Source organism: Etheostoma spectabile, chromosome 24, assembly GCF_008692095.1.
Source record: "Etheostoma spectabile isolate EspeVRDwgs_2016 chromosome 24, UIUC_Espe_1.0, whole genome shotgun sequence".
In the NCBI taxonomy this organism is placed as follows: domain Eukaryota; kingdom Metazoa; phylum Chordata; class Actinopteri; order Perciformes; family Percidae; genus Etheostoma; species Etheostoma spectabile.
In genome coordinates this window covers 2,141,179-2,155,475 of record NC_045756.1, presented here as the reverse complement: position 1 = coordinate 2,155,475, position 14,297 = coordinate 2,141,179, and the positions used below count along the sequence as shown (strand labels likewise).

The 14,297-nt window shown below is 39.5% G+C and overlaps 1 protein-coding gene across 3 annotated transcripts in view; it reads left to right on the top strand.

Annotated features, from left to right (window-relative positions):
• The window catches only part of arl13b (ADP-ribosylation factor-like 13b), a 9,238-nt gene extending 5,902 nt beyond the window's left edge, over positions 1–3,336 (top strand). For 2 of the 3 annotated variants that reach the window (XM_032506722.1, XM_032506721.1), the window contains exons 8-10: positions 638–760; positions 1,445–1,513; positions 2,206–3,336. In XM_032506722.1, coding sequence (XP_032362613.1) covers positions 638–760; positions 1,445–1,513; positions 2,206–2,282 — 269 coding nt within the window. In that variant the 3' untranslated portion in view covers positions 2,283–3,336. The remainder of the gene's footprint in view (positions 1–637; positions 761–1,444; positions 1,514–2,205) is intronic. The other variant, XM_032506723.1, reaches the window with a different exon arrangement.
• Positions 3,337–14,297: the final 10,961 nt, after the last annotated feature.

Here is a 14,297-nt window from a genome sequence, read left to right as displayed (position 1 = left end):
GGGGGGGGGGCTTGTAGATAAATAGGAAGCAAGATAGTAAATCTGTTTTCACTTTGATTAAACAAACCAAAATGGCAACAAATATATCTTAGGTATATTTTAAAATGTGAAAGAGAAACCCAGTCAAACCAAGCAACTGTCTGATAAGTATCCTCTAAGCTACCATTTCCCCATGCATTTCTGTCTAATAGACTGATGGGGTCAAAAATCTTTAAAATTGAGCAAGATCGCAATGACGGGCCGGCGCAAACCGAGCTGCAATGTAACCTAATGGGGCAATTGTGCAGCCTTTTGTCCATTAAAGGTAATTGTATTTACTACTGACAGGGTTAGATTGAAATTAAAAGTGTCCAACAACATTATCGATCTCACAAGGTCACTTTTTGTCTGAAGACAGCGGTGTGAGGAGTGGGACACGAGTCGGCATCAGGGAGTCTGTTGTTTTGTAGTAGGCTACAGAAATCATAGGTTTGTGTTGTTATCTAAAATATTTCCAGTGCCATGGCTTCATATTTAAATAAATTTTGACAATGTTGATGAGGTTATTATAAACGGATGACCTACAAAAATTACCCTTTCTACTTTAGACATCTGGATTCTTTGTTTGTGCCCTTTTTAAATGTCTCTGTACTTGCAGCCACAACAGGCGAGCAAGACAAAAAGAAGACGCGGAAGCTGCACCTGAAGAGGAAGCACAGGGTGGACCCGCTGAGGACGGAGGACGGGCCAGCAGAGAGCCCCACCCCTCCACCTCCTCCAGGTCAGTCGGTCCGTAAAAGTACATTTGTAGTTTCTAACTGAATCTCTGTGAAGTTTCCCTCCTACGCTCCTAAGTTACTGCTCATTCGAACTAAATATTTCCTGCAGCTGCCGCTTCACAATAAAGGTTTCCCCCTCATGATGAACCAGCTGGAGGCTTTTATTGTTGAGCATTTCTAGGAATTGTAATGTATTTGTCAGCTAATTAGCCATTCAAATTAAAAACATTTTTTTTAAATCTACACAACCATGTATGAACACATGTAACACTATTTGATCTGCGGATCAGTTCAAAATCTTGCATTGGAGGAATAGTACAATCAGAGACAACAACAGTGGTGCAACACCAACCGCTGTCCAATACATCAAAAGATCACTTCGATGATGAAATTGCGGGAAGGATGGAACAAGGAATTTGTTGTCATTGAACTTCTTGATCTACTGATACTTCTTTGACATAATGAAGCCAACTTTCTATCCAGCATGAAGCCAGTGTTGCTGTCTAGCGATAGGTAGTCCGATACGCTGTTGTGTTGTTGATGCTAATCCCTCTGAGCATTCTCGTATCTGTAAAGGAGGCCGATTACCCAGATTCAACTTCTGCTATGAGGAGCATCACTTCTGACTTTCTTTTTACTTTTTATTAGGATTTGTCCTGATAACAGTTTATTTTTTCATTTTTTAGTGGGATGGGCCACACCCAAAGTTTCTAGGCTGCCAAAGCTAGAACCACTCGGGGACTCGAGACATTCTGGTAAAGATGCCTGTGAAGTCCGGTCATTCTTCATCCCTCACTGTTAACCATTGTTCACTTTCATGCATTACTTCCTATTTGTTTTAAAGCTCACTAACCTGTTCTTTGTGTGGATTAACTTGTTGACTAACTGTCATCAGTGTTTCCTCCAGGCAATAATGTGTTGGATGCAATATGATCCCACTTAAGAGTTCTAGCACTTTTTCTCTTGTGGCTTTATCATATAAATACAAATACTTATTTCAAATAGTAGCACCACAGTATTTCCTGCTAAGGAGAAAGTCTGGTGGATTTGTTTCTTTCACAGCAGTAGTGGTAAATTACTCAATGTGATGTTGCCGAGGAAACACTGAGCTCTGCCTGGCTTAAGATGTGTGTTGACTGTTAATTAGTATCACAGACCCACATCACTGTCTTTCTCTTCTCCTGCATCTCACCAGGCATGTGTTTGAATGTGTGTGGATCGTTCATGGTGGCAGACAACTTTATATTAACTCAAAGGCTTATCTGTGGATTCATCCACGTGTTTCCTCCCAGTTTACATATCCCATCTCACTCTGTGCAGCAACCGCCATGGCTAATTCTCTCTTTATTTACATTGTTGTAGATAGGGCACTAATTGAGAGTTATTTCAGGACTCGATGAGTGCAGTTTACTAACGTAGTCTAACCTTTTCTCCACCCCCTCCACAGAATTTTACAAGAAGCCTCTCCCGCCTCTTGCGAACAAGCCGCGGCCTAACAGTGACACTCAAGACGTCATTGTTTGACCTCCTTTACTGATTCAGGTCCTCCAATCATTGCTTTTTGTCTCAAGCGAGCAGTGTAGAGACAACCAAACACAAGAGACACTGCAGACAGGCGACTCCTGACGTGGGAGCCAGCGGAGAAGCTAAAGCGCGACAGACTTGAAACACGGGAGCACCATGGGAAATAAAGTCCTGCTCAGAAACTCTTATGTGGTTCCACAAAATGACCCATTTTCCGTCAGAGACAATGAACCTGCCTGAGGTGATTTTTATTCCAAGTTCTGTCTCACCTCAACAAAAGCACATTTGGTGCTGAAAGTTTTCCGCTACTGTAGACTGAAACTTCATTGGTTTTATTGTGAATATCAGTGTTAGACGGTTTGGACTCCATTTGTCCAACTGAAATGCTTTCAATTGACAAAGAATGTACATCTGTCCGCTATAACCTTATATATGTTTATGTCTGTTACTGAATAATGGATTTGTATACACGCCGCCATTTAAAAATGACCATATTATATTCATTAATTTCACACGTTTTGGTTTTGCAGTGTAAACAAAGGTTTTATGATCTCATGGGGGTCTTAAGTGGCTTTTCACAGCTGAGTGCTTTAAATGTGATCTTTTTAAAGTTGGAACACCTAAATGAGGTGAACTGTTGAAATGGTTTGCTACACTACACTGTACTGTACATGGAAAAGTGTTACACTACACAATTGTTGTTAATTGGTCAGTTTTAGTACTGAATGTCTTTTTGAAACGGCCATGAAAAGATGAGTTAAATCTGTAAGAGGGAATATTGTCAGTCCCTTGCTAGCAGCATCAGAAAGGTCTTTTTATTCATTGTTAATATAAAAATATATTTGTCTTTGTCTACAGGGCTACAGATTTCTTTTTTTACGCATTCTGCTGTTTACACTGTTTTTAAAGTGATATTTCTCTCATGGCGGGAATCAGTCTCAGACTTGCAGCCTCTTGGGTGGCCCTGGGGTGTGTGAGCCAGTGCTGCTGTTGTTCCAGCTTTTCTTACTCCATCTCCTGCACCCATTTTCACTTTGAAAAGAGCTAAAATTGCATCTCAGAAAACACAAATCTGGAGAAAGAACAACTTGGAACACAACATTGCCCCAGTTAAGTTTCTGTGTGTTAGAAGAGTTTCAATGGGATGATGAGGGAGTAGAAAGTACCGTCACACCGACACCTGGAACAGCCAGTATTGGGTCAGAACACATGAGAATATGTGTAGGAAAAAAGCCACCATGAACTATAACTGTAAAACTACCATATATTTCAAATCTATAGTACAGCACTCAATTTCTTGTTAATGAGGTCGATGTTTAGAAAAAAAATATTTTTTCTACCCCGTTTGACTTTTATAACTGCACAATTAAATATGTTTTAAATATATTCTTGACTGCTTGGAATAAGTGTGTAAGTGTTTGTTTCTCTGATTGCATTATTTCTACATTATGAGCACTTGTCACTAGATTGGAATTGGAGTGTAGTTTTGTTTTTGGCTCAATATGAATATTAGTTGGTTCATCATCCGGCACCTGCTTAGCATACACCTGTGTCTGTTTGCCACTGCTGATGATTATTCAGTACATCTGGTACTGGCTTGTACACAGTTACTGTAATATTGTAATCAGAGTCTAACGAGGACTATGAATATGGTTATGGCTTGTCATAACACTGCCACTGCTGAGAATTGTAAAGATAACATACTATAACTATATAACTATTAGAAATTTAGCCGCATGCTAATCAGAGCTGTGCAGTTGCTACGCTATGATTGTTTGAAGCACACAATCCCTCTAAAATGATAGTTTTTTTCTCTAATATCTACACAATGTAGCTATAGTGCACAGTAACCAAAGGTGGCAGAGCTTAGCCAACGGTCAATGATATCATAGTCAGAAATTTTGATAGCCTACAAACCCCAAAGTCAACCTACATTTTCTGTCTATCACATTGCACTGACAAAATGTTCCGTTCTAGATTCACCAAACTCCATTATAACTCTCATTCTTACCTCTAGAAAGTAGTTTTAAAAGTTAAAACAATCCTGTTTGATTTGTCCTACAAATAGAAATTCTTTAAAGGTGCACTAAGGTCTGATAAGATGCAGAATAATGCAGACCCTAGATAATAACATAACCTAGGCTTTTCATCTTATTACAAAGCTCACCAGAGAGAACTAAGGAAAAGAAGAAGAATCAAAGCAAGAGATCAAAACAAGAGAGCGCAATATAGAAACCATTTAACAAACTTGTGTAGTGTATGACAAATCAAGTCAGATTTTTGTGAGTGGTTTTGCATTCAAATCCTATTTTTGCTTATAATTTTGCTAGTGAAATGTCTTTATGGGCCTAGGAAACATACCAGTTGCGTTATCTGACTCATGGTTTATGAGCCCAACCAACCGAATGAACTCATTACAGTAATAAAACACACACGGCCCAGACACACCATCTCTTTTGTTTTTGGTCTCACATTACAGTAGTGATCTGTCATTAAAACAAATTAAACTGGCCGGGGGCAAAACATTTTTCAACGGGGAATTGTGCTGTATAAAAAACAATCAAAGCTTCATGCTATAATGAGCTAAAAAAAACACGACACCTGCTCTAAGATGATGGATAACACAAAGAAGTAAAATTATAACAATTATTTAAAGGATGGAAGAATGTAAATGTGCAGTAATTTCACATTTACAAAGTGCTGATGAGAGTGGGCTGCCCTCATTTTGTGTACTTCTTTATCCAGAGACAGCATGGAGAGAATTATCTGCCAGGACTTTTATTAAGACTAAAAAGAGGAAAATGTAGCTCCAGAGAGAGACGATGATTTTTTTTCTTCACAATTGTAAACAGTACGTGACAATTTGGAAATGAGCTACAGCAATCTGCTTTCCTCCTAAAAATAGTCTGTGTGCTCATTTAGACATTGTCAAACATCTGTTAGCAGCTTCTACAGGCCATGCCACTTGCAACAGGAACATTGCAATAATGTGCTGTCTCATTACAGTTCTCCTGTTGTCGATACACAGACAGGCTTCATTTAAGTGAGTGATGTCACGACGCTGGAGTTAAAATTTGTGCAATGATCCTGAGTCCTGCAGGACGAGGAACTGCAGATGCACTGGTGCCCTTAAGCAGATGCTCTCAACCATCAATCCGCCGCTCATTATGCGAACACTCCTTGATATCAATCTATTACGTCCAGTCCATTCCAGGAGCGATTTTGTGATGAAGTGTTGTAATTTACGCTCCTCTTCTTCTTCCCCCCCCCAAATACCTGCTTGTCTGCATCTGTGTTACTTACTGATTTTCTCAGACAACTCAGAATGACTTTCAGCAAACCCCTAAAAGTCGATGTAGAGCACGTTTGAGAGGACGTTTTTCTGTCAGTGGAGAGTGAGCGCCATTGTGGGGCCTATACAATTGTTAAAATTACAAAATTACCCCATCCAAGCGAAAGCAGCAGGATCATATAATGAGGCACTGCATTTTAGTCTATTGAGGATCTTGTCAGTGGAGAAATTGGTATCTCTTCGTCTTATTCAATGGATGCCTCTCTGTATTGTTGTGCAAATGCAGGTGCAAAGTTTTGATGGTATAAAAATGTCCTGCCATTAAACTCCATTGTAGCTGCGTCGGAAACATTTCAGTGTGACATCAAGCTTTCTCTGTAGCAACATAAGAAAGACATTGAGAAGCTGTTTCAGGGAGTGTGTTTTTCAAAGTGACACTTTGCACAGAATGTGCAGCATGTATAGAATGGGGTAACATATCACTTAAAGAGGGTAGATAGAAACAGAACATTCTACAGTATGTATCTGGGGTCAAATCACAAGGTCAGCTGTGAGCCTCATCGGATTTTATCACGTTTTAATTGACCTCTACGTTGAACGTATATGTATTTAAATGAGATAGTTGTGGTGAAGTTGCCTGAATGTCACGAGTTTCACCCAGATGGAGAGTCCGATTACGATGCCCCCCCCTCTATATTCTAGCCACACTATATATAAGCACCTAGCTATAGTAATCCACTGTGGTGTGTCATGATAGAGTTTCTAAGGCATGTTTCAATTCTAACTTTGTATTTTCATTATAATTGTCTGTATTGTTAATACTTTCTTATTTGGTCCATATGGGGTGGGATGGGGTGGGCCGGGAAGGGGGTGTTTGTTTTGTGTGTAAGAATAAGAAAAACTGATGTGCCTCTGTTTTTAATCTATATTTCTCAATAAAAAAAGGGGTTTAAAAAAATAAATAGATGAAGAGTTAGATTACAAGAGTTAGTGTTGACAATTTGTCAAAAGAATCTGGGGTTTCTCAAAGACTTCCAGGTATTTATTTTTCCGAAAACCAAAGGCTTAGCTCTGTGACTCGCTTGTAATAGTTATACAAGAGGCATAAACTGAGGCTATGGCTTTTTGCACAGCATTGTACATCCTGTACACTGTTAGTGGACAAATATGTTTCTCCTTAGAGGATAGAGTAAATTCCATTACTGCAGTTTGATCATAATTTGTTGTGCTTTTATTTCAACAACATATCTTCCTAGAGAATTTCCTCTCAATCAAAATGTGTGCGTTTTATTCTTCTTTTAATTCCAAATAAAATTGCTCTCTTCTGGAACCATAAAACGCATCACTTCCTGTGCGCCAGAGCATTCTTTCCTGAGAATGACCTACAGCAGCAGGCACTGAGCGTTTAAAACAGCAAACATAAAAGCTTTCATGGACAGGGAATAGGTTGAATCACTATTGTGTTAAATCACTTGGCAACAGCGAACAGCCAAAGGGCCATGAACTGAGATGAAGTCTTTTTGGGAATTGTGCTGTTGCCAGTGGAGCCGCCATTCATCTGAAAATGTTGACTGAGAATATGGCACGTAGCATGTTATATTTGGGCACATCCAACCCTCTGTTGCTTAATAACATCAGAAAATACTTCTTAAATTACACATGTATTGGACACATGGCTGGAGGAGATTTACAGAAACTCACTCCCATCCAACAATTCTTATGACTGATGCTATTATCACATTAGTAGTCTGACAAATGCAATTGCATTACAAATGAGGAGGAAGCATAGAAGTTGTATAATGTAAGCTCTATCATAAGAAGCAGCATACAATAGATTTATCAGAAAGGCATTCACTCAAGGACATGTGTGGGCTGATTGACAATGGCTGCATGCAGATATCAAATCTGTGGCCACTGAATCCACTCAGTGTGTGGATATTTTGAACCTTTCAATCATGCTTAAAAAGGTACTGTTGTTTTGTGCATATATGGCCTAGAAACTCCCTGAAACATTTTAATATTGAGGAGACACGAGAATTGAGGATCTGTGTGGAAAACCGTGCCAGAGTGAGACTTGCAAACATCCACAGCTGTCGACATTTTGTCAAATTTGGACCCAAATATCTCTCTGGCATGTGCTGAAATTTTTTCCCAAAGCGGTTTTGATACTAGTTTCCTGATGTATCATTTATAATACGCCATGCTGTGTCATTTTAAATGCAGCAACAATGCTTTTTACAAGTTTTTAAAATATGCCTGGGGTGAGCTGTGTGGCAACAGAAGTCAACCTGTCATGAAACCCTGAGGGTTAACTAAAGAGCTAATGATGAACAGGTTGTGCTCTGGCTTGAGGTGTGTGCATCTGTCTTTAAAATAAGATAGAAAAGGTAATTGAGTGTGCTCGTGTCCTGCAGGGGGTTGAGCCTGAAGGGAGCGTACAGGGAATCACTGCTGCTGTGTTCTTACTGCCTGCAGAGGGCAATGCAGCTCCAGTAATCCATGCTCGACATAAATAGCACACAGAGTTGGGACTGCTTGGACATTATTGACATTTCTGAGTCTCTGCTATTCATCTTGGCTGAATTTAAGGATGGTTCCAGGGCCAGATAAGTGTCTGAACTAAGCCTGTTGACAATAGAGGAGCAAAATGTAGCTCAGGAGTAGCTACTCTACTGTATTCAGCTATTCAGGGGCTGCAGGCTGGTTTTAACTAAAGAGCACAAAGCTTGTGTTTTTTAATGGAAGCTATGTAATGTCTCAGTTTGTAACTAAACAGGGTAGAAAAGGGAAAATCAAAGCATGTGATGAGCAGATTTTGAGAGCAGCTGCTAAATGTACACAATGACTGCTTGAATGTACATTTAATGCTGCTACATACAGAGATGGTGCCAGCGGGGGAGCATTAGGGTGAAGTATTGCTGAAGCTTCTGTATTGCGGTGAAGGGATTAGGATTTACACCATTGGGAATACAAATACACACAGTATGTTGATAAAATAATGTTAACACTTAAACTCACATATCAAAGTGCTGATTCCTCAACCTACTTTTAGAGTTGACAAATGCTGCTAATTGCAATCCCACCTGCATGCTACATAAAGGTGACCCATCAGATTTAGTAACCTGAAACTCCTTTATATGTGGTGCATTCATTTTACTGTCACCTGTAGAGATGTTATCACCTGCGTTGACTGTTAAATTGCATGTTGGTCTAGTTGCAGCTTCTCCAATGTCAAGATTTTCTTACTTTAAATTAAATACCCTTGGGATTCAGACTGTCGTTTGGACAAGAAATAGGTGTTTAAGGACGTCATATCGGGCTCTGGGAATACATCCCTGACGTTGTATCAGTTCACGCTGCTCAGAGGCGAAAAAAACTCCCTGTTAAAGCTCTGTAAAAACATTTATTTTTTAGCCACTTACAGTGATTTTGATGTAGAACTGGCAGTAACTGGTGTGTCCCATTACGTAACTACTAAAAAGCTTGTAAGTGCTGGCTCATGAGATTTAGGCTTGTTCCACAAAAGCAATTTGCACGTATTGGTGAAGATGAATACAGTTAATGTAAATGAAAAAAAAACTGCCCTGCAAAGCACTTGAGCAGAAGCCCTTGCTATCTAGTGCCCTTATTTACAAATGAACTCGGCTGTGCTAATGGTGGACCTATTTCAATGTCACAACACATCACCTTTCTGATCCAATAGCCTCATAGCATGCAAGTACTCATCTAAAACAATGAGCTAATGTGCCACATGTTGTTAGACTATTCATTTCCATCTAGCTGGTCTAGTGGTTAGCAAATGGCAAAAGGAGATGCAGAGAGGAAATAAAAAAGGAAGATTAGGAGGGGAAAGGCAATGAAAGATTGGAGAGAGAATAAGAAAAGCAGATAAGGCATAATGAGATTTGCAGAAAGAGTAGTAGAGAAAAGAAAGGAAAAAGCGCAAATAATGGGCAAGTGGAATTTGGGCTAGAGACAGAGGAGATAAAGGTGAAAAAGGAGCAGAGCAAGGTTGAGGTAGCCGATATCTGGCCAGGCTCAGCAAAACAGGGACTAAACGTGTGAAAGGAGCCACACTCAACGTTGATTTAGCCATCGGCCTTTGAGTGACAGGGCGGTGGGAGGGTGACCTGAGGGAACATCAAGGTAACATCAGGCCCGGCTATACAAGGCAAAATGGGAACAAAAACACAGGGAATAGGTATATTGGTGTTTTTCACTGTTGTAGATATCCTGAACAAAGGTTGTTCTGATACTGCTGAACAACTAACCTTCAGAATTAACTCTCTTATTGGGATTTGGCAAAAAAAATAAGCTTTTTTTTGGTCGAGTCAAAGAGTGCATACTAATATTAGGTTAAGTTGGACTGACAGATGATTGAGAGGTGCTCCTCTGAGTTAAAAAGCCAACAGGAGTTGAACATGGCACACAATGGACTGAGGTTTTCATCAGGGCAGCTGCTAAACGTGAGCATTGTGAATATAAAGTAAAAACCCTTCACTTGTATTCCTATTTGCAGACTCAATATAAGCTATATATATCTTCTTATTTTTCAACTTGAGAGCAGATGTTAGAAAAATCGTTGACTCATGTTGGCTGTGTCTGTCCCGAGTACATGTGATTAAGTATGTGATCATTTGAGAACTGCTCTAAAGGTTACTCCACCACTTTGCTGTGAGCCGGGGTAAGTTGCTTGATAAATGTGTCTTATTCTTTACTTTTGGCAAAGTGCTCCTTAGTAAGGTCACAAATATGGGACCAAGCTTTCCAAACATATCACTGAAATCAGTTTCCGACAACATTTGAGGTCAGAAATGCGCCACAGCATGTTTTATTTAAACAAATACAGCTAGTAGTAGTTCTATAGAAGATTTAAGAGTATCCAGTGGTGTAAAATTACTTCCTGTTAAAAACCACTCCTTGTACTTTGTCAATTAGTCTGATCAATGAAGAAGCAAACAGGCTCGGGGGCATTGGGAAGCTTACAATACAGTCTGTGGCTGATAGCTGACTTTGACCTTTTTTTGACATCTCTTGACAGACTAATGTAAAATGTAGAGAGGCCCCATTGCTTGAGTCATGCTTGTGAGTGGAAGAGGTATTTCTAGATGCTTTTAATAGGGACTCCAACCAGGTACGCTGCGGTTCAGGATCGGCACCTTTGCTCCTCGACCACCAGGGCACCGTTTTAATAGATTTCACCACAGCATACTTCATGTTCATCTTATTGCAGTACAGCACACTCCTGTTGTTTCTACTTGTTTTTGAGGGAGCACACAATTGTGATTTGAACCATTACTTAGCCGGGAATGAAACAGTGGGTTAACTGTGCGTCTGGTCTGTACATCTTATGTCATGGATCAACGGGTCAGTGGTGCCCCACAGGTTTAGTTCAAAGCATAGCTGCATCAATTAATATGCACTGGGCCAATTTAGATAGGAAACAAAGCATTGGTTTACACTTTGCAGGATGGTGAAATTTGTATGTGTTTGTGTATGATGGTCAAAGAGTGGCTTTTGTGCATTTCATGTGTTGATGTGTCAACACAATTAAATGTCTGAGAGAAAAGCTGAGCAATGAAATGTAGGTACATTTAAGTCTAAGAAAAGGCTGAATAGAGCTTCTATGTGATGTCATTTTGAATTGACAGCACAATAATCAAGTGATGTTTTAGGTATTCTTTCTTTTGTCATTGAGTGTCTCTTGCTATCAGAAAAATCAAGATCACAAATACGGATCTTTGTTTGGTCAAAATTCAAACACCAACATACTCAGTGTTTGAGTATACTCAGTGCTATTTAATGTGCAGGCACTCTCTCTGATGTCAGTCCTCCATGGACTCAGCAAAGCAGTGACGTTGTTGTTGTTTAAGGATTTCTGCTTTGCCGAAGAGAACACAGGAGAGAACAACAGGAAATATGTGTGTTTGTGAAAGAGATAGAGAGAGTGTGAGAGAGAGAGTATGTGGAAACCAACAAAGACAATGCTAGATTTGGAGCTTTGATGATGCAAGAATGAGAATACAGAGGCCAGCGAGAGTTGCACATCGTGAGTTGGTGTAAATGAAGTATTTGAAGACAGCCTTTAGCTGCATTATTTGGCTTTTAGGTTGTAAGTTAGCTCTAGTCCTTGCTGTGTTACAATGACTCCCTATTCTTTTTACTCTTCAATTTAAGATTCTTTCTAAGTTTGATTTAGTCTTGTGATTACTTTTAAAGCCCCCCGTGGCTCGACTGTTATATGTATTTCTGATCTTTTCTGCAGCAGGACTCCTCAGATCTAGCAACCAAGTATTGTTAAATGTTTCATGAATCCTACTTTTACTGATAGCTGATAGCTTTAACACTGTGAAATAAACTCCCCTTAAGTATCAGGGAGATATTAAAATTGAAATGTAGGCCTACATACTTTATTGTTTTAATACTCCATGTTTAACAACTCCAAGCCATTTTTAAAAAAAAATATTTAAAAAATGTATGTTATGGTTTTAATTAAATAAGAGAGAAAGAATAACTACAAAACACTAAATTATGAACAACTCTAAGCATAGTGTCACGTTGCCAGACCTTCTTGTTACGGCGCTGCGGAACTAAGCAGTGGTGCTTGGTTATTTTGGCCACTTGGGGGCAGATTAGCACGCTGCACCGCGACACCTCACTGTTGTTTTATCGCGGTTCACAAGGCTAACCTGCTAGCATAGAGTCGCCTATTTAGGCTACACAGAGCAACAGCATTAACCTTCATTGTGTTTCTGGCCACCTGCTGAATGTAAGTCCGTTAATTACTCTCTTTTAAGCTCTGTTTTATCCTCTTTTCACTCCTGTGGTTTTAAAAGATAATAGCTGCCTTTTCCCGGGTTGGTAAGAGAGGTGAGACCGGACCAAAACAATAAAATTGGGACCAAACGACCAATAATGCTAAATTAGCTAAATATGCTAAAACCCTCTAGAGCTAAGGGGAAATGTAGTTGGGTGGTATTTTTTCCTCTGTGAGCAACTCCTTTCACAAAAAGTAATAAAATAATATTGATCAGAGCTGGAAATTACTCTGACCTGCCCACAGAAAACCAAATATATTCGATAGGGAGACACACATTTGACACACATTTTCAGCATGGCCAGATACTCTTTTTGGGCTGTAAATTCAAGTTGGAATAGGAAATCATTATTTTGCATGATCAATGCATGCAGGCAGTTAATAACTCTGACTCTGAGAGCAGATGAAGGCAGAGAGTCAAACCAAAGCAACACGACAAATCAAAACTAGTCGACACCAAGGGAGGTGTAGTGTCTGACGTTGATAGGCAGAGGAAAACGACTGGAGAGAAAGGTATTGAAGGTACTGAAGAGTGATTGCTCCCAGAGGGGGGAATCAGACACGGAGAGGAGACAGATTTCACCCAAAGGCGATGTATGTTTTATAGAGTTGGTCTGTAGACTTTGAGTGACCCTGTGTGTGTGTGTGTGTGTGTGTGTGTGTGTGTGTGTGTGTGTGTGTGTGTGTGTGTGTGTGTGGCTACTTCCTGCCACTCTACAGCATAACACAGCTCAGGTTCATATCATCAAATCATCATTGTTTGATGTATGGCCCAGCATGTAATCATCGGCTGCAAAAGGTTTTTTTCACTCCACAAGTGTAGCAATTACAGCACCTTAATTTAGGCTTTTGTAAAAAGATGGACATCTAACAAGATACATCAAAGACTTTTCACAAAGACACACTGAGACACTTCAACGTCTCAGAAACTGGATTATTTACAGCAGAAGAAACAAGGTTGTGAACAACATAGAAACAGAGATGGTGCAGTTGCCGACGGAACAAATTGTTGAATGGTGATGGAGTTCAGCTCTGTCGAATCCCTCCATCTTTGTCAGACTCTCACATGACTGCTAGGACCTGCAGGAATCAGGATTATGATTATTGATATATGATATTAAGTGATAAAAAGATATGTCAACACAATGACATTCAGATATAAAGACTAATTTACTCCCACATATACTTGAATTAAAAGTAAACAAACTTGTTTAGGAAGCCTCAAGAGAATTGCAATAGATATAAGTATAGTGAGGGATGGAAAGGAAAAATACATTGTAGTCTAAAAGATAATTTTTGAATAATATTTTGTTGAGAAAAACTAGCATATTGTCATGATCCTGGGTTTTTAGTTTCCTGTTTTATTTTGTAGAGTCACTTGCCATGTGTCATGCATGCACAATTTAGAAAGTTATCTGGGTAAGTGTACATGTTCCTTAGTTGTTTTTTGTATAATATATATTTTATCATTTTTGTCCTTAACAATGTGCTAGTTACTCTTAAAAAGAAGGGGGGGGGGGCTGATATAAGCTGAAGCTTCTGACCCTACTCTTTGCTCACGAATTATATCTTCATACATACATACATTCATTTATTCATGTCTTCCTGCCTTGTGTTTTCTGCCCTTTATGATTGTCTGCCCTTTCACCTGTTCATCAGCCCTCGTGTCACCTGTTGCTCATGAGCACCCTGGTTATTATTAACCTTTTGTATTTACTCTGTGTGCTTCCTTTGTCTGGTGTAAGTTTGTCGTCATAATTGGAAGTTCTTAGTACTTAGAAGTTCTGCCTGTGTCTAGTCTTCCTGTTGGGTCTAAACCTGCAACTCCGGAATACCTGACACACCCTAACAATCTCTTACAATAGTTAGTTTATATCAAGAACATAGGACCCTGGGAACATTAGAC